The sequence below is a fragment of the Lonchura striata genome, chromosome 5, assembly GCF_050655825.1.
Source record: "Lonchura striata isolate lonStrDom1 chromosome 5, ASM5065582v1, whole genome shotgun sequence".
Lineage (NCBI taxonomy): Eukaryota > Metazoa > Chordata > Aves > Passeriformes > Estrildidae > Lonchura > Lonchura striata.
Window position 1 is genome coordinate 27,784,324 of NC_140707.1, and position 19,779 is coordinate 27,804,102.

At 39.3% G+C, this 19,779-nt stretch overlaps 1 protein-coding gene across 16 annotated transcripts in view; it reads right to left on the bottom strand.

The window, feature by feature from the left end:
• The window catches only part of BRSK2 (BR serine/threonine kinase 2), a 301,198-nt gene that overhangs the window by 52,090 nt on the left and 229,329 nt on the right, over window positions 1–19,779 (bottom strand). For all 16 annotated transcript variants that reach the window (XM_085580157.1, XM_085580154.1, XM_085580153.1 and 13 more), the window contains exons 7-11: window positions 19,052–19,120; window positions 16,041–16,187; window positions 8,899–8,930; window positions 3,364–3,528; window positions 2,537–2,634 (exon numbers count right to left, since the gene is read on the bottom strand). In XM_085580157.1, the coding sequence (XP_085436283.1) occupies window positions 2,537–2,634; window positions 3,364–3,528; window positions 8,899–8,930; window positions 16,041–16,187; window positions 19,052–19,120 (511 nt within the window). The remainder of the gene's footprint in view (window positions 1–2,536; window positions 2,635–3,363; window positions 3,529–8,898; window positions 8,931–16,040; window positions 16,188–19,051; window positions 19,121–19,779) is intronic.

A 19,779-nucleotide genomic window follows, 5' to 3' on the forward strand; every position in this document is an offset into this window, starting at 1 on the left:
TTAAAATTGGCCACAATCCTACACTACATTATGGCCAAGAGTATCAAGTATTGTACATACTTTTTAGAAAGGTCTGATTAAGAAATGACAAGGCACTATCACTGTCAAGTCCAAAGATATTAAAGAATTAGTTATATACACACCCTTCCTGCCAAAATTACTAAAGTGGTGTCACACAAAAGCTGCAGAAGATTTTGCATAAGCCCAGGAATTAAAAATAGGAAAATCTCCAGTATTTGCCCTTCTCTTCTTTGACTCATTATACAGGGTGAAAAAAAATCAAGCCATAGTCCAGTGACACTGACAATACTAAAGATGCATTTTTCTATTATTTCCTATCAGAAAAGCAAAGCCATTTCTAAGGATTTTTACATATAAAGATAGAATTATATAGGTAATGATCCAATTATAAATCTGCCTTCTCACAAAAAGCAAGAAATAAAGTTTCACCTTCTGAGTTTGGATGAGGAACCTCTATCTTCTATGTCTGTTCCTGTCCAACCTTTTGTTCTCTGGTTTATTAAGAAACCTCACCCCACAAAATCCCTTTTCTCATGGAGACATTAGTTGACATTCATTCCTTTTACTGAGAAGTTTCTCATTCCCGTGTTTTCAAGTAAAGAAAATGGATCTGCATGTGAAAAATGTTGGAAGTGGCCCTTCCTTGGCCCTTGGAAGAAAATTCATACAGCTGAATCAGACAAAGAGACACCAGAAGAAAGGGCAAGCTGTAGCTGGCCATATTTTTACCTGCATCGACCCTTTCTGAGACTTAATATGCCAACAAAGAGGAAAAAAGGAAAAAACAAAATACTCTCAGATGTTTTTTTTTTTTTTTTTTTTTTGGAAGAGCTCAGATAATGCACAACTCTCATGAATATGGTTTCTTCAAGCTACTATTATTAAACTGTTATTTGTTCTCTGCTTTTCTTTGTCTGTGCAAGGCCATTGCTAATGGCTAATGATGAGATACTCATCAGACACATGACTGCTCCTAATTAAACCTTGCCCCATGTTCTCAGAGACACTGCTGGGAACAGAGGATGGTGGAAACCCTCTGTGGAAGAGGAAATACAACATACAAACACTCAAAGAATAATGCTCAAATGTGTGGGTGAGGCACAGAGATACAGTCAGTGTTTCCCTGTTAGGAAACATTTTCACTCCTTGCACAAAAAAATACAAGAGTGGACCATAATATTTCACTTCAAACCATAAAAAAATACCTCAGTACGTGGAAGAGATATATGACACATTTAGGGCACAGGTACATATTCACTTACATGCTGGGTTTGAAGATTCTAGAGTCACCTTGTTTCTTTTCTTATGACAAAAGCATTTCTAAAACAAGATAATGCTGTCCTTACATGGCAGGATAATCTGTTTGAGTCAAAAGCTGATTAGCAGAGTGCTAGATGACAAACTGCACCGAGCAAGGGGCTTTTGACCACAGGACCTGCAGCTGGCATAGCTACCTATCTTCATCAGGATCCCTGCTAACATGTTCTCTGTAGCTCCATCCAGGTAGGAATTTAAAAATTGCTGTGTTAACTAAGAATTTTAATCTCTTCTCCTGTAGAAGAGATTTCCCTGCAAAATTATAGGGCCTGGAGCCTGGAACTTGGATAGGTTAATAATTCAATGAAGCATTAACAACTGGCCTGAAAGCTTGTGAGATTCCAGGCTTTCCAGTGAAAATAAAGGGCACTTTTCTTCTAGTCTTCAAAGTGCTGAAGTACAATACCTGAAATTCTCCACACTTCCTATGCAAAATTCTGTTTCAGATCATTGCTAGAAGTGACTAATCCTTTATTAAACTTGTCTCCACATCAAGAGTCACTTATACAGTTAGCTCCTTGGGGAGCAGTTTTCCTGTTGTCTGGATTAGTGGTGATCAGCAGCACCCTAAAAAACCAATGAATAAATAGGAATAAAGTGTATCACAAGAGCTTTGTAAGATATATGATCTTATTGTGCATTAAGCTTTTAAAATCTTATTAAGTCTAAAAACATGAGAGTTTGATTTATGTACTATAAAACAGCTAAGTTATATGATTCATACTTTCAGCAGTGCATGTATTCAGTTAGAGAAGAGAATGTGTACATATATAACTGCAGAGGGATGCAGCTACACAGCTTCTTAGTAACTGAAGTCCATGAGCAGACCTTCTGTAACACTGCAAGGAGACTTGTAATTAGAAAATTCTGCTACTAGATTATACTGCTAAACCTCATCTGCCTGCATAGAACCAGCCTGTGGGTCCACAGCACATTTTTTAAAATCCCATTCAAGACCTACTTGGATGTTTCTGCACTGTGAGACAGACATATCTTGAAAGATGAAGCCTTCTAGAACAGACCTGCCTGCCCCAGGCTGAGGATTCTCACCAGTGCTGCATACACCATTTCACTGAGAAGGTAACAGCAATGCTAGGGCTTGGGTTTAAATGAAAATAAAATCAGAATTTATAAAAAAAACAGTGAAGAGGAACTAGTTCATACAGGTTCATGGTGACTAAGGTCATATCTGCAGTACCTATTTCATTTCTAGGGGGAAGATCCTCATCTTCATGACTGGGATACCTCTCCTTCCGGTCAAGCAGAAGAAAATAAATCATTTTTTCTTGGTTTTCTCTGAAAAAAAAAAAAAGAAGAAAAAAAACCATTTATATTTGAAAAGGAAAAAAGGTCAACATGCACATAAAACTTTCTCATCAAATAAACTGTCACAGTTATTGTAAATTAGTTGGAAGTGGTCATGTACATGACAGTTAGATACACAACCACAAAGCTTTTGAGACCCTTGCTGTTTCCAACAAGCAGCTAGTGAGGAAAGGAAATAAGATTCCCATGTTCCACATACAGAACAGAGTCATAGACAGTCAATGTTATGTGCCCCAGGAAGTCCAAACCAAGAGTGGCAGCCAGACAGGTCTCCTGAGCCTCCAAGTGTTCTTTCTACTACCTGTCCCTCTTAACACCTTAGGCGATACACCAACTCTTAGGCATAGGTTTGAAATAAATAAAAATTTGGCAACAAAGGTATATCCAACACAAACATCAGCAATGGCACCTCCCCATATGGACTGTGCAGCCCATATTTTAATGAAGTGACCTGGCCTGGCCGCTAGGGAAGAATTAGCACAGTGGTTCCATTGCTGTGAGCTTCTGACCCATGGAGTAAGAAAGGCTCAGTGCTTGCTCCCAAACCTCACCGGCAAATGAGCAGCCAGAGGGTGAGAAGCTCTTACCAGTCACTCAGAGAGAGAGACATCAGTTAAAGTGCTCTCTACCTCTCCCCAGGTTCATAAGCATCCCAGCCCCTGGACACCCAACTGATATGAAGACTGAGCAGGTGCTTACTCTTCCGACAACAAGTCCTGTAAGAGTTTATTTCGGTCACGGAAGCAGCCTAACGAGTGCATGCTATCTAACACGTCTGGATCAATATCCTCCAAGGAAGGCAGAGAACGAATCTGCACCTTTCGAGGGATTGGTTGCTCTGGTTCTGGCTCATTCTTACCCCCTCTGCAGAGGAAAGAAGATGAGAGAGAGAAAGGGGGAGGGAAAGGAGAGAAAAGAAACATGAGTCACAAATGAACCCATACTCTGAAACATAGCCTGCAGCAACAGATGGAAACAGCTTGCTAAATTCCCACTGAGAGACCAGAGCTTCCAACCAGACAGATATTATTCTCATAAGAAACTGTCATGAAGGCTAAGACTGACCAGCAGGTTGTGGATTTGTGTCTTTAGTGAGAAATGTCTGTGTTCAGTCAGCAAGGCAACAGGACTTCACTTACCAGTGCCCTTGTAATAGAAGCAGCTGTTCAGCATCCTAATGCCAAACATTTATAAAACACCACATGTTTTTAGAGATGTCTCATCAGCTGGCCAGACTTCAGACTATCAGGCTGAAAAGTTCAAGCTGAATGATTTCCTTTTGAAGAAGGAGCACTGAACAAACCATCACTCTTTTTCACCAATTCTGATTACAACCAGGACTGCAGCAGTTCCTTTCGTTAACGCTTCCAATGTGAATAAGAGACCTCAGTGTTCAGGCTCCTACTCGACACACTTTAAAGTGTTTTGGGGAAAACCACACTGCTTAATTACACAGCCAAACATGACAACCTCTTTTTCTCTTAAGACATGCAAATTTGAAAATTTTGACTCAAGTGCGAAGCCTGAGGTCAGTGGCAGACCTCAGAACACACCATTAGCAGTAAAACATATTACTCTTTCAAATGTAGTTAATACAGGCTTTCTGTACAATTATCTCATCCCATTCACTAGGCTCAGGAAATATTGATTATTCATTGCAATTTAAGGCCCTGACTGCAAGAAACAGGTCAAGGTGTCAGGGTATTTCTAACTGATTAATGATATGTATTGCAGCATCTTGATATCCTTTGATTTTATTTCGGTAGGCAGTGAGCAATTAATGTAAATTCTATCCACTCAAAGAGGTGGGTTTGGTGGTGGTGCTGGTGTTTTGGTTGGAGAAATTGTCTACTCTGAACCTCTGCTATTTCTCAATGGTGACTTTGTGTGATGCTGAAGTTTCCCTGCTCTGTGAGTGGCGTCCTTCCTTTCCTTTATGTGGTGCAAATGTGTGACTGTTTGGTCTAGATTCCCAGCATAGACAACAGGAATCAGGAATATTTCAACTGCATTTGCTGTTTATAGGCCTGTGTTTGGACTAGAGATCCTTCCTTTTGATGCTGGAAGAAATAAGGTGGCCCCAACTTATGAATTTGCTTGCGTAGTTTAAAATATTCCTGACTCAATGTAAGCTATCCAAGTATCTACACAGAAAAAGGAGTTCCAATCCAAATTTCCTTAGTTTTTCTTGTGTAAGTTAGAAATAAACTTTGGTCAGCTCATATACACGAACCCAAGGTCTCAGCCAGTGTACCAAAAAGAGAGATAATACACCTTAAAAAGAGCCAATGCAGATTATCTTCTCCAAGGTAAGAAGGCAATACTAAGTCAATGTATCCAGAATAGGATAGTCACATGCTGGGACAATCACAGGAGATTGCTGAGTGCTACTTGCAATTTATTTTTAAGCAAGTTGAAATGCAGTTGTGAGGCATCTACTCTGTTTGTGGGACATCACTTTCAAAAAGACTCCTCAGAAATGTTCATTTTATCTTCTTTTGGAGCAGTGAAAATGTGCTCAGCCCTATCTGGCTATCATGGAGTCAGACTGGTGGTCATTACATGGGTCATGGCAACATGGGTCAGATTCCACTTCTCTTACAAGGAGAACTAATACACATGCTGTTCAGTTTTACTCAATTTAGGGCACTGTAGGTAAACACAGAAGACATGGAATCTGCTCCTTGGGATTTGTTCTTGTGTGTCAAACCACTAAACACAGCTTCTGATGCCCCCTTTGAGTCTTGCAGAAGCACATGCATCTTCTGCAATGCCACCATGGTCCTGAATCTAAGGGCTAAACTCAAAAATCCTTCTTCAACTAAAGAAACATCTTATTCCTTCTCAGAGGTCACTACTGCTACCTCTTAGGATCAAGATCTAGCCCTCAGAAAGTAATAAGCAATGATTAGTTCATAACTTTGCACTATTAAATCCAGTGATGACCTTGTCATTAAGACAAATTCTTGCAGGATAGACCTTGTGAACAGCAGCTGAGTGTTTTTGCTTTTTAATGATCTACAGTTCACTTCTGAAAAGTATTGACTTAATTAATCATTCCTGTTACAAGCAGATGTCCTTAAGGTAATTAAAAGAGATTAAAAAGAATTATTGTCTGTGAAATTTTCCAGGAAACCTGGGTTTCCCACTAGCTGCTCTTGTCTGAATAGAATCTACAATTTTCTTTAGTATCAATCAGAACAGGAGCCATTTATAGAGAGCACAGCTTGCCATTCTCCGTGCACTCCAGGGTGGCATTTCCTTATGCCCGGCACCTGGTCAGCCCCAGACAGAGTCAGGAATTTTCACACCTCCTCATCAGGTACAAGTAAAATCTGCAAAGAGGTGTCTTGTCATTTGGCAGCACAATTCAGAGCTTCAGGAAAGGAAAATCACTGGGTCTGGGCTGTGATTGGCACGACTGCAATGCCTGTTCCATTCTCAGTCTAGCAGAGTGACAAATTTGTTGCATTGCAGCCCACACAGACATCAAACAATGTCACAGAGTGACTACTGCAAATCACATATATTTTTTAAAGGCCCACATGAATGTAATTGCTGCTTTAAAACCCACCCTCTTTTGTGAGGATTGGTGGATACAATGGCTGTGATTCCTGATCAGGGTGGACTTTTTCAGTCTCTCCATGAAATTCTCTCATGAATCTCACTGAGATATGCCCATTTGCATCAGTGTAAAGCAAAGCAGAACCAGTACATTTATTCTTTTTCTTATTTTAGTAAGTTGGTACCTTCACAATTAAGGCAATAACTCAGTGCTACAGGAGTGCATATTTACCATAATAGGTAATTTTATTTGCCCTCTTACTTTATTAAAATTGTGAAAATAACTGCTGTTTATTTTCTGGTTTATGATAACCTGCATTTGAGGTAAAAATAAATGATTTCAATTAAAAAGGCTCGAGAAACCTCACTGAATTAATTTGGGTGGGAGAGCAAGAACTGGAGGTTGCTGACGAAAGGTTTCACTTAGGTTTCTTTCTTCCTTTTTTTAGGCTTGTGAATCATGATTTCAACTTTCAAGACCTCTTCCTCTGCCTGCCTAAATCTGCAATTAAATCTTTTCTTCAGTTTTACAGTAACCTCAATATTTGTTTGAAGAATTAAGTGAAACCGCTTCAGTGTTCAGAGTACAACTTTCAGGTCAGTAACCTATATATGACAAAGGATGAAGATTTTACACAGAATAGTAGATAAAATGAAGAAAAAAATTTAAGAGGTGAGCTAAAGAGCCGTAGGATAAAACACTACAACCCCTTCTTCTCTGTCAGCATAAGTATTTCCAGGCAAAATAAATGCAAAGAGGTTGTGAAACATTACCAGATGAAAGCAGTTGAGTTTTGGAGGCGGCAAGGTTATTCACTGACTAAAATTAGCCACAGGATGTTAGCCTCCTGAGGTCAATCCATGGCCAGTACAGAGAAAATGAGAAAGAGACTCATTAAAAAAGCTATTTTGGGCATAAACTTCTTTTTAGGCAATCTGAAGAGACATCTGGAAGAGCCTTTCTGCACTGAGTACCCTGGGAGTCTAGAGGAACTTGCTTTTGCAAAACTCAGTTTCTACTTCTGAAAACAGCCTCAGATACAGTTTACTGTGTCAATTATCACAGAGTCTGACCTTCACTGAGAAGAACATTAAAGTGTTCAAATGTTTATATCTCCAAAGAAAAAAATCTTCAAATTCTAAATATAGACTAAAGTAACAATTGCATATGTAAGCCTGGGACAACAGTCCTTCAACAAGTGAAAAGTTCCAGGAAAAAATCTTGAGAAGGGCAAAAATATAACTTTTCACTTATTTCTTATTCCAGTTCTGATAAAAGCCCAGAGAGTGTCAGCTGATTTCACTCAATGAAGAAACAGAGGGGAATTATCTGTCCAATCTCATGTATACAGCATTTACTTCTGCAATTGCTAGCAAGACCTTATAGCAGGGATTTCAGAGATTACAATTAGAGATTTCCCCACTCCATTTGTACTACATTTACCCATGAGAGCTGAAAAAAAAAAAAAAAAAAAAAAAAAAATGTATGTGTAGGAAATCTCCAGTATTTCTTTGGTTTAAAAAGGTGCCATGTCTGGTAACTGAAGAGAGCATGGAAAAGCCATGGGCAAAGTGCTGCCACTATTTCAGGTAAACTAAATTTTTTCTTAGTTCCAATTATTTTCTTAGGTATTCAACAAAATGTTGAACCCCCTCAGGTCCTACTGAAGTCATATAAATCCAGAGGTGAACATGGCCCATAAGACAGAATTAGAGAAAACAAAACAAATAAAGAAAAAGTTTTTTTTTTCATGGTGATAGGCTTATATATCAGTTCATATAATCCTTGAGTACTTCTCAAGAGTAATGTTGGGATTATGAAGGTAGGACTTTCCCACCTGGGAAATGCTGACTCTGAGAAATTTATCCAAGCATAATTTCCTTGTTTATTATGTGAAGTATTCTCCTTAATTTGATTAAGATATCATAGTATAAAGAGTTTATTTACTTAAGCTTCTTGAAATACTACGAAGACTACACAAAGAGCAAGGTCACTTTTAAAAGCCATCAATCTTCCTTACACCCAAACCACCAGACAAGTATATACTTTTCTCACAGACCTCCTGTTTCACTGTCAGGACTGCTGTTTTTAATCCAGTCACAGAAGTACTCTCACATCAACAGGTTACAAGGCCAGAAACAGCCTCTTAGCTTGCTATGAAAAAGGAGTGGGGATTATGAGACAGAGAAGCTCTTGCTCACAGGTGCTTACTTATCAATATCATCGTTTTTGTTTCTACTTCAGAGAAAAGCCAAGACGCCAAGAAGGAACAAATGAAAGCTTTCTTGTCAAGAAGGTATTACAAGGGATTGTCTGTAGCACTTGGATAGCAAACTAAATATGGTTGCTAGCTGGGTATTTTTTTGCTGATCACCTGCAGGTATCTCTTTAACACAGCAAGTTGTTGGACCAGATGTCTTATTTCAAAGAGTTGCTAGTCATTGTACCAAAAAAGTTCCTCGGTCGGTACATATAAATGCAATTATATGAATAGCAAAGGGTAGAAAAATTAAAAATTAGATGTTTTTCTGTTCTCTGCCTCTTTTTCTCATGTATATGAAACCTGCTTTCAAACTCCAGTCTCACTCTTCTAGTGGTCTCTTCACAGACCACTAGAATACCAGAAGCAACAGCGAATGTATGCAAACAATTTTTTTAAAGTTACTTACATATACCATATGTGTTTCTGAATATGTTCTAGCTGTAAAGGAAAAGAAAACAAGGAATTAGTGCTGTAAAATAGAAAAGGTAACTCTACAAGGCATCCTTATTCAAGGCTTATTCAAGTAAATACAAAATTTCAAAGATGAACATATGCATACAACAGGAACTTTATGCTGCATAAAGAGACACTCATCCTAGTGGAATAAATACCCATCCTGCATGGAAATGACATTTGAATTCCAGACATAAGGCATCAGTCAAGAGCAAATCCCAGGCAAATGATAAGTGCAAGGCTTCACAGGTAACTGTTTTGGAAATTCAAGCTTTTCCCTTCCCAAGTCCTTCCCTCTGTATTCTAACTGCTCCTTTTTGTATGTGCATAATAGTTGATCCTTTATACTTAAATTGCATTTCTAGTTTTGTTTTGGAGGAAAAGAGAGAGGAATAAAGAAGAAAATAGGTTCAAACAGATAATAAACAAAATAATTCCTGCATCTGTGACGTGACTTTCCTGGACAGAGGATGATTCTAGATTGGCTTCACACTTATCATCAAAATCTAAGGACCAAGCAGAATAAGGTTTTATGCAATTTGCTAATTCTGCACCTGAACACCAGACCACAAATTTATTTCACTTCCCTCTTTCGTGTTCCACACATGAGAATTTCACTATGCATTGAAGGACTGATTAAAGCTGAAAGTAGCCATGCCCACCTATGGAAGGCAGATTCCACAAACATTATGATGGTATCTTTTCCCACAAGCACAGGAAAATAAGGCAACATGATTTTTCCAAGATAAACCCTCATCAGCAGAGAGGACAGAAACTTCCTATGACATACTTACAGAAAAGAACTTTTCTTAGATGTCCAGGGATTATTTGTTATGTGGGCAATGTTTTTTATATTCATCACTATGCAGCACCTTTGTAGGTGCAGAACAAAATGCATACTTACTGCACATGGGCTCACATTTGTGCAACATTCAGGGGAAAGACAGGAGAGAGCTGGAAGAAAACTCATATGAGAGGAAATCACAGACCCATTGCAATGGTCAGGAAGAGTGGTGACAGCTGTCCTGCTCTTATTACATTCCACTTCCACAATAATTAGAATCAGAGAGGAAAGAAACAAAAAGAAAGAAAAAATAAGGAACAGGCAAACAACAAAATCTCAGAGATATAAAGTGTTTGCCACAGAGAGCAAGGAATCAGAGGCCTTTGTGCTATGGAGCAATAGCTCCATGTCTGGGAAATCAGTAAGACATGAGTTTGGCTATATATGAGATCATTTTTTTAAGTGAGTCAGGGCTTTTCCTGAAAACAAAGCAACAACGGAATGCAGCTTAGGAAAGTGTGACAGGAGGCTGGAGGGAACAGTGTGGGAAACAAAGTCTCCTTTAAACCCCAGAATGCATCAACACTGCAACCAGAGGTGCAGCTGGCACTCACATACCTGTCTTCGAACCAGCACCAATGCCCCCAGCACACACATCCATCAGCCCAGGCAGACTGGCAGAGCTTCCAGCCATGGCATCTGCCTGCCACAGTAACTGCCTTTCATCACAATTCCCCTGTATTAGGTAGTCCTCTAACCCCTGCACTCTTAAGAGCAAGGTAGAGTATTCCTGACACACTGCCATCTCCTGTCGAGATAAAGATATGATTTGTGGGACACAGCCCTCTTCCTTCTGGTTCTGTGCAAGCTGAGGTACAACCACAGGACATGAGGAGAGCCTATTTTGTAGAGCTTCCATGGGGCAGGATTTTTTAGAATTGCTCCTTAACAGATGTATAGTTCTGTGAGGATCTGCTAAGGGGTGGACTGTGCCTCCTGTGCTGGTAAAACCACATCTACTCATTATTTCCCATACACAACATGGAGGGTTAGAGAGATTAATGATTTCAGACAAGATGCAGATGATACAGCTATGCAATGTCTAAGTCTCTTTCATGCTTGCTTCTCCTGCTGCATTTTCTGCCTCCATGGGACACTGTGCTCTTGTGTGTCTGTGACATACAGAAATGCCATGGCAAAGCAGACAACAGCACTTCACTTTCTGAGTTAGAGAGGGGAAAGAAAAGAGGGTCATCAGTTCATGTCTTATTCAGAGAGCCTCTAGGCTCCTTCAGAGAAGATGTCAAATGACTCCTGCCCATCCCTGCTGATCAACCTCCTTCAAATTAATGAACACACAGCATTTTTCTGAAAGAGATGGCCCATTGCACCTTGATACACATTTGAAGGTGAATGACAGCTCTCATGGCTGCTGTTTACCCAGACATCTGCCATTCAATCCACATCAAAATCATTGCTCTGAAATATGCTGGGATATCCCAGGTATGAAAAGTATTCTACAAACCCATTTCCTATACTGATTCAAATGTAATTGCACTGAAATGTTATTAGAAGTGTGCTTGCTGCTGCCAACATCTTCACTATTGCTTTAAAGGTAATTAATTAATGCTTTGTTGCTTTTTGTCTGCATTAAAGTGACAGGAGGGTTATGGGAGGGCGATTGGTTTTGACAAGGAGAAGTCTGTACAATTTCTACTGTGCAGTGCAGGGGAGGGAGATACACAGTGGGAGCTAATCTCACTCCTGCCTTCATTTAAACACAATGTTTAAATGCATTTAAGTGACAAAGGCATTTAACAACCCTTCCCAGAGGGCTTTTCTTGCTGTTTGCACATGAGTTTGCCAAGTTTAATACCATTTTATGAAAGTTGTAAAAATGCTACTTCCTAATGTCTCCTAGTCACTGCAGGCAACTGTCTCATGACATCATCTCTGAAATAACAAAACATGCTCAGATCCACTGCACATGCACAGTCAGAGAGATTTCTGCAGGCTGAGATACCATAATGGAAGGAGAGGGAGAATTCCTTTATCATGGTTTTACGTAAAAATACTTCAAAATACTAAACTTGAACACTGAAGAAGCATCAAGGAGCTTCTTCAGTGCACATCTCTCTCTCACAGATGAGAGACCCACTGTGATACAGAGCTGCACAAGCTTATCAGAAAAAGAGGTCTCCTCCCACAAAGAGCTTACGTCTGAATTCCAAGGCAGGGAACAACAGATGGAGACAGGCAGATGGAAAACAAGACAGCGCTGTCTACATCCTCAGCACTGATCTCAGCAGAGCAGCTGCCAAGCTAAAAAGTTCTGCCCTGAAGAAAAACTTTTTCAAAGTCTGTGGATATAGATGAGGGCTTGAACTCATGTCAAATTTCCAACTTCCCTGTCCGGAAAGGGACCAGCCTCAAACCCATCTGTGCACCCATACCGCAAATGAATCTTCTTCATCCAGAAGATCTTGTCTGAGCTTTAAACATACTGTGTAATGTCAAGACACAGACTTTTCTTGGCCACAGGGTTCAGGCTGAAGAGCAAACAGCAGTAAAACCATTACCCATTTCAGCAGTAGCAGCTGTACTAAAGCAGACTCTAGAGACCTTGACAAGGACAAGTATCACTGTCCTATGTGCATGGGGCATGAACAGGCCTTAGGCAGCCTAAATACATCAACTGGACAATTACCTACATTCTACAGGTTGTAAAGTTTAAAAAAAAATTAAATTATGGAATAGGCACCTTACCATAAGATCTTCTATAGAAATGAATCAGGGGAGTTCTCCCTTCTTCATTTCTTAATATTCTTTAGATTCTGCATAACATCATTAGCATCAAATCCAAGAAAAAACAAAGTCAGAAAGAAGAGAGGAGATTCTGCAAATATGTGTTGTTGAAGGATTTTTTAGGTAATATTCAGGGACAGGTATTTCCACCTATGTGGACACCTAACATGGAAGACAAGTAATTCTACTCTAGTATAAGATGTCAATGCTAGAACAGTAACAGCTTAATTGGAATAGTTTATTCTGCAGTATCTGCTCTGATCTACCTTGCTCTAGAAACAAAGTTTCAGTAGTGCTAATCCATCTTTAACAGAAAAGTGTCTCTGCCCTTTGTCTTTCTGGAGAAGAAAATATTGGCTGAGAATGCAACTGGTTTTTACTACAGGAGCTGTAATTCTCTGCTGTTGCAACTCTGAGTCATTTGAAGAAAACATTCTAAAAGAAACCTCATCCTGCAGTACTTTAGGCACCCAGAACACACCTCCCATATAAGCCTTCTCAAACTTTATTACTACTTCACTTCTCCCTCCTGACACTATTCCTACTAGAAGGCTGTCCCAGAACCCCACAGATATGCCTAAAATTCTTCTTGCTTTTAGCCCACTTTCATGTAAGGGCATTTGACATAAGTTTGTTTTTGTGCCAGTATCTTCCTTTAGCTTAAATAATGCTTCTCTCCCTAGTAACTACCTCTAATGAATATGCAGATAACCAGTACAACCTTTCTTAGGCATTATCTATGTACATTAACTGAAGCTCTTTTAGGCCACACTATTCAGACAGACTCTTTCAAATGCTGATCATCTTAGTATTCATTTTTTGTCTGATTTCAGCTTTCATAAATATGGGTGGTCAGAAATACCAACACCAGAAACTGGAATCAACTTTTAGTGAAAAGCTTATGTTTAATGAAATAAAAACACAAATTATTTTATGTTACAACATGTTTAGTAAAACAGGGCCAGTAAATGAGTGGTCAAGGATGTCCCACTAACTGCATTTGAGGCTATGTAACATATTGTGAATGTGAACAATATTCCACTAAGAAATAGTAAAGTCTTGTTCCCATAAATGAATCATATACATAGAAAGGTAATGCCTGCTTCTTAAGGCTGGAAAGGGCCAGCAACAATAATTCTGAGTACCATCCCCTCCATTAATCTTCTCAGGCTCCAACACTGAAGCAAATGATGACAGTCAAACGTGAATGCTGGTTCTGTTTTTGTTGATCATTTTAACAGATGGACTGGGGAAGGTGTGGGTGTGCTGTGAAATGGCAATTACTGCAGAGAGGGAAATGCAGTTGGATGAAAAAGAAAAGAGATACAAATCAAAAAAAGAGGAACAAAGCAGAGAGGGGAAGTGAAAAATGAAAGAAAAAAATTATAGTAACCTTACATTTCACTGTATTTTTCTGCTGAATTCACTAGTGAGGTATTGAGCAAATGATCAGTAATGGTAACAGCTACATCTGTACTTATTGTACCCAAGCTGCAATTTTGCTCACATCTTTGTATAAATATTGAATTGATTCAAGTGAGATATTTTCTAGGAATAGAGACTTCCAAATAAACCCATATTTATACCCTTTTTCATAGGACACAGTTAAAATAGAATTCAGCTCTCTCCTCAGAATGAACTCTATATTCCCAGCTCCTGTGCAGTAAACAAAGAGCTCCCTTCTCCCTGGCAGTCAAAGCAAGCAGCTCACTAACAGCACAGGAGTGTGACAGCAGCAGGGACAGCAAACCCAGAGACCCTCAAATAATGAAAAAAAGACTGCAGCAAATAACAAAGAGCCAACCTTTATTCCTCCCAGCTCTCAGCTCTTTAATATGTATTATTTCAAATACTTATTCATAATTCAATGGTTAGTGCTTGCCAATAACTACCTGTTCTGGGGTTTTTTCCCTCCCTAAGGCAAAGTATTTAGGGTCTGTCTCTGCCCTGTGGAAAAAATTCAGAACAATCTGAAGAAGGATCTAGCACTTGATTATCTGCTCCTTAACATACTTAGACCATTGGCACTTTTTTGAGAAAAAAAACCCAACAAAACAAGAGAGAAGCTGGTATGTTTACATAAAGGAAAGGAATCTAAGCTTGAGAGGGACTTTGTGACTTTCTTGGCCATGAAGAACAGCTGTCTCATCTCTCAGAATATTGCTTTAACAACTGCAGTGTTCTTTCTGTGAATATACTTGTGAAAATGTTATACCTTTCTTTAAAAATCTGTTTAAAAAAGGTCTTTTAAGGTGTGTAATTTTTTTTTCTTCAATCAGTGCTATTTATGTACTGCAAAATGTGATGGCTACTGGGCTTGCAAAAGTAGGGATACTAGAAATAACCTGAAGAACTTTTCCCCTATGTCACCAAATACAGCATGACCTGGATTGGTCATGAATGAAAGAAAAATCCAGATGCCAGGTAATATTGTAAGGAGTTGTGAAGGGAGTTTCAGTTAACTTCTCAGCAGAGGTGTCTGCATCCCAAAAGCACCATCACAGCTGGCACAGACTGTTGTTACCAATCTCAGCAGAGAGGCCAACCAGTGATCTGAGAGTTTATTTATAAATATTTTAGCAGACTGAAGAACCAGGAGGAGTTTTAAATTTACATTTCTTTATACATACTCCCACTCAGAATCTGTGAACTTAGTAAATCTGTATAAAATCATCACCAAGGGCTGACAATAGGATTTACAGGGGCAATGTACCCACAGAAGCACACGCCTCCACTGACAAGCAGGCAATCTTACTTTCCAAAATTATTTTAATTGCCGATGTTTTTTAATTCCCTAAAACATTAACACAATGTTAGTGAAGGATACAATCACTACACAGTCCTCACTCTTGCAGGGTCTCTGTTGTAGTGATGGGATGTATCCTAGATGTAGACTCAATGCTGAATGCCAGGAGCTCAACACTGTGGGACTGACAGTGCTCAGGACCACAGGGCACAGGATGAAAGAGCAGACTGGCATACACTTGCTCTGAGGATAATGCAGAGTAAATGCAGGATAGAATACAATGCAGCTTATGTGCATTGAAGTGAGAAGCCAACACTTCTGTCAGAAATGTAAGAAAACCACACTCTGTTTAATGGCAAAGCTTCAAATATCAGTCCTAACACCTGTGACCTTCAAACAGTTACACCACACCCCCAGCAAACTGCTACATCAGACAGAAGATTCAGAAAACTCAGGTGGACTGCAAAAATGTGTGAATAGGCCAGTAGATCTGTAATGAACTATGAGGGATTTCTCCTAAATGCCCAGTGTTACATATGAAAGGGAATCATGAGGTTACAGGAAAAACACAAAAGCAATCTGTCCTCATGACTCGAAAGAAATGGTAACTAACTTCTTCTCAAAGACTCCACCAACTCCACTCCTTCTTTGCTCAGGAGGAAACACATAGGAATGCTACTAAATCACCAAGTTACCTTAGCTGCTCAACCATTCCTGCAACAAGGCGAGAAATGAAGCCTTGCTCACTATGCCTCCTTACCGTGAGACGTTTCGAGGCATCCACTTCAATCATCCCCCGCAAAAGGTTCTGACAGTCGGGGGGGATAAAATGGGGCATGTGGAACACTCCACGCTTCACCTTCTCCAGCAGTTGCCGCAAGTTGTCGTCATCGAACGGCAGCGCACCCTGCAGGGATGGGACAGAGCAGTCAATGGGAGAGAAGTGGAGATGGCCAAAGGAGAAAAGCTAGGATAAACACAGTGAGAGAATGGAAAAGAGGAGTCAGCTCATTATGAGTTTTTCTAATGAGTGAAAAAACCTTTTTATCCATTGAAAAGAAACAATTTCTTAGTGCTACTGTATTTCTTCTAACATAGGAAACAAAACTGAGGACATTATTTTTTTAAACTAGACCTTTAATTAGAAAACGACTACCAGTATAAAGTAAAATACAAAATATGAAATTGCCTTTCCAGGCAAATTCACCAAAGATGCATGGATTCACTTAAATTCAGCTCAAGCTTTTGATCTGCTGGTATTCCTCCTGGGCATACTTTCACAGCAGCAATGTTTATCGTCTCCTTATTTTTAATCTTCCTGAGACACATTTATTGCAGACATTGAAAAGGAGGTGAACAGCTTTTGAGGGACTTTCAGTAAAGAACATGCTCTTTCTGATGGAGCATTAAAATGACACAGCTGAAAGAAACCCCAACCAACATTAGCCTTTGGAAGCAGCAGACATTCTACCTGTTTAATATACTCCATCCAGTTCCCATGCTGTGGTCAGGTCATCAGTTCCTATTGCTTCCCTACTGTAGCTCACTTACATGAATGGCTTGAAGTTTTTTTAGCTGAAACTACATTTTGAATAGATCATCAGCTTGCTACAAAAAGCAGTAAAAGACCTATCCTTGCTGCAAGGACAAAAAGGAAAAAGAGAAGTTGAAATCTTTAGGATAACTCTACTGACTGAGGCTGATACCTTTTTATAGCAAGTCTGTACCTTCCTAGATATTCTCACTTTCTTCTTTCACTGCCTAATTCTAGTAGGTGCTGAGCTTCCTTGATTTCCAGGACGGTTTGTGGGAAGCTGCAAGCTGTCAGCTGCTGTGATAATGAAGTTTTAAGTTGTCAGCTCTGGCACTGCTCTTACTACAGTGAGTAGTGCATCTGTATAAGCAATCCTGTGTCTATGGTTTAGGGAGAACAACAGGTCCATTTACAGCAGCCTCAGGAAGCCACCTGATGGCAGCCACAACTGGGCACTGCTTACTGGTGTTTGTTCATTCAAGTGGCCTTGAAGGCAGAGCCTGTCCCTGCTTTCAGTAACCAACCTCTGGAGGTACCTGTGCTTTTCCTATCCATTCCAGACTTAAAGGAAAATCAATTCTGATAGTTCAGTACTTTGGCTAATGCAATTTAAGCCCTGATGAAGTCAGAAAGGACACTGTGTGGCATTTCCTGAAGGTAACAACTACATCTCTTTTATTTCTACCATCTGCTATCATATCTTGATAGTTTTTGCAGGTTTCATCCTGACATAATTTAACTGGGGAGCTCTGCACTCTCCACCAATAATAGACTTATTTCAATAATTTTTCAGGCTCATGTGTGTATGTAGGAACAGACAAAGATGCAGCAACAGATACCCAAGCTTGAAAGAGAATCCCCCTGAAAATGAAAAGCCTGCTCAACAAATCCTAACCATTCTCTTTTCTGTACTTACAAGTTCAAGAAGTTATATAAAGAGCTCATTATACACTTCTATCAGCTATGAAAATAACTGCTCACTAAGAGATGACCACGTGCTACCTAGTGTGACAGTTAAAATTCTTCCAATGCAACATCAAGATAAAAAAAAATAAAATTTCAAAAATGTCAGTGAATTGTAATGACTAAAAAGAAAAGAGTAAGACTGGTTAAGGGGAATTAAAGCATCATTAAAAAGAATCAACATATCTTTTGATACAAAAAAACCTCTAAAATTTAAAAATATTTAAACAAAAATAATATCCACAATTTATCTCATTTGACACTGCACAAGTGCTTTTCTCAAAAGAAAACATTTAAGTGAAGCAATTAGGTTTACTGATAAATGTACAAAAAAAATCAAAATTTTATTTCAGGCTTGTTATTTTTATAATTATAGAGGATCAGATGAACTATTACAGGTATGAAGCACTTAACATGCACATAAAACATATACTCATATAGAGTATTCTACCTGCACATGGTATATGCTTGTATTAGCATAAACTATATTTTCCTACATTATACTATGGAAATTGATAACAAATGTCAAGCCTATCTGCCTTCAGCTGGACACCCATGTGTTGGATGTTTATGAGTATTATAATAGAACTTCATTTCAGAATAAATTCCACAGAGAATTGAAACTCTGATCAAAAGAAGGATAAGTTAGAAGATAGCACATTTTGAACACTTAAAATATTACTGAGCCAGATGGAAACTAATTTAAACTTTGTACTACTGGCTCAGTTTTATATTCCCATGTGTACCAAATTAAAATGGAGCTCACTGCTTGCATGAAACAAAGATGAGGTTCTCAAGTCTTTCCTTGAAAAAATACTGCAGTTAATGTATGCATATACCTGCTGAAGCACATACATACATACAACAGAAATAAGTGAGCACATCCCAAACCCTGCCATATCTTGATTCCGTAAAGGACAATGTGTTTGACACTCTCTGTATCCTGAAGTTTCAACTCTACACATTCTTACCCATCAAAAAATGTGGTGCAACATCGCAACACAACAAAGAGCATTTATGGAGACAAGTTTTTGATGCCTGTCTGTGCTCTCCTGTGCAGGGCAACAGCATTTCAAAGAAGCAGTGAAATATTCCTCATGCTTTTCCTTTGGGGCTGATGTAGAAATAAGAGGAAAGGATGCCACTGAGAGATACAAAAATAGAGGACTAAAAAAAACCATCCGTACATGATGTCAATAGAATGCCATTAAATACAGCAGCACTTTCAGATTTTTCTTTTCTTTTTAAAGGCTAGTGCAAGGAAGATGACTCACCACTAGCAACGCAAATAAAATGACTCCGCAGCTCCAGACGTCTGCTTTCCTTCCATCATATTTTTCTCCCTGCGCAGCAATGACACAGAGGTTCAAAAGACCGATTGCTAGTAAATGAATTAATTATCCTTGAGGAATGAGAGGGGAGAATGGGAAACCCCATGTATCAATTCAGCTACCTGCTTCCCAAGTTGGCCTTCCCAACTAGGAGGAAGCCATGACACAGCTGGCTAACTGAATTTTTGTGAATATCAGCTTGCAGTCTTATCTGGGATATGTGAGGAAAGGCTCAGAAGTGGGAGCAGGACAGGAATGGTTGACAACCCATAAATTATCAGATCTGGAATTTAAACAGAGTAACAGGTGCATTAAGGACATCAAGAAGGTGTGTTTCCCTGTCCTGGTTCTTCAGGGACCTTGTCACCAGCCACGTTATTTGCAAACTCATAGTGCCATCTGGACAGTCTCTCCTGTGTGCTTCCTGCTTAACTTTACAGTAAAGACATGCAATAGACATACAGTAGAGAGGACAATCTTGGGCACTGAAATCTTGGATACTTATTTTCAGAGGACAAAGGGAAAGCAGGGGGGAAGAATATTGCTTAGTGGAAACCAATATCACTGACTGTCAATCCCAGCTTTTCTACAGAGGTGACAGCTACATCAGAGACAGGAAATCTGAGGGGACTATGTCCCTTGGGTCAAAAGATCAAATTAAGCCAGGCTCC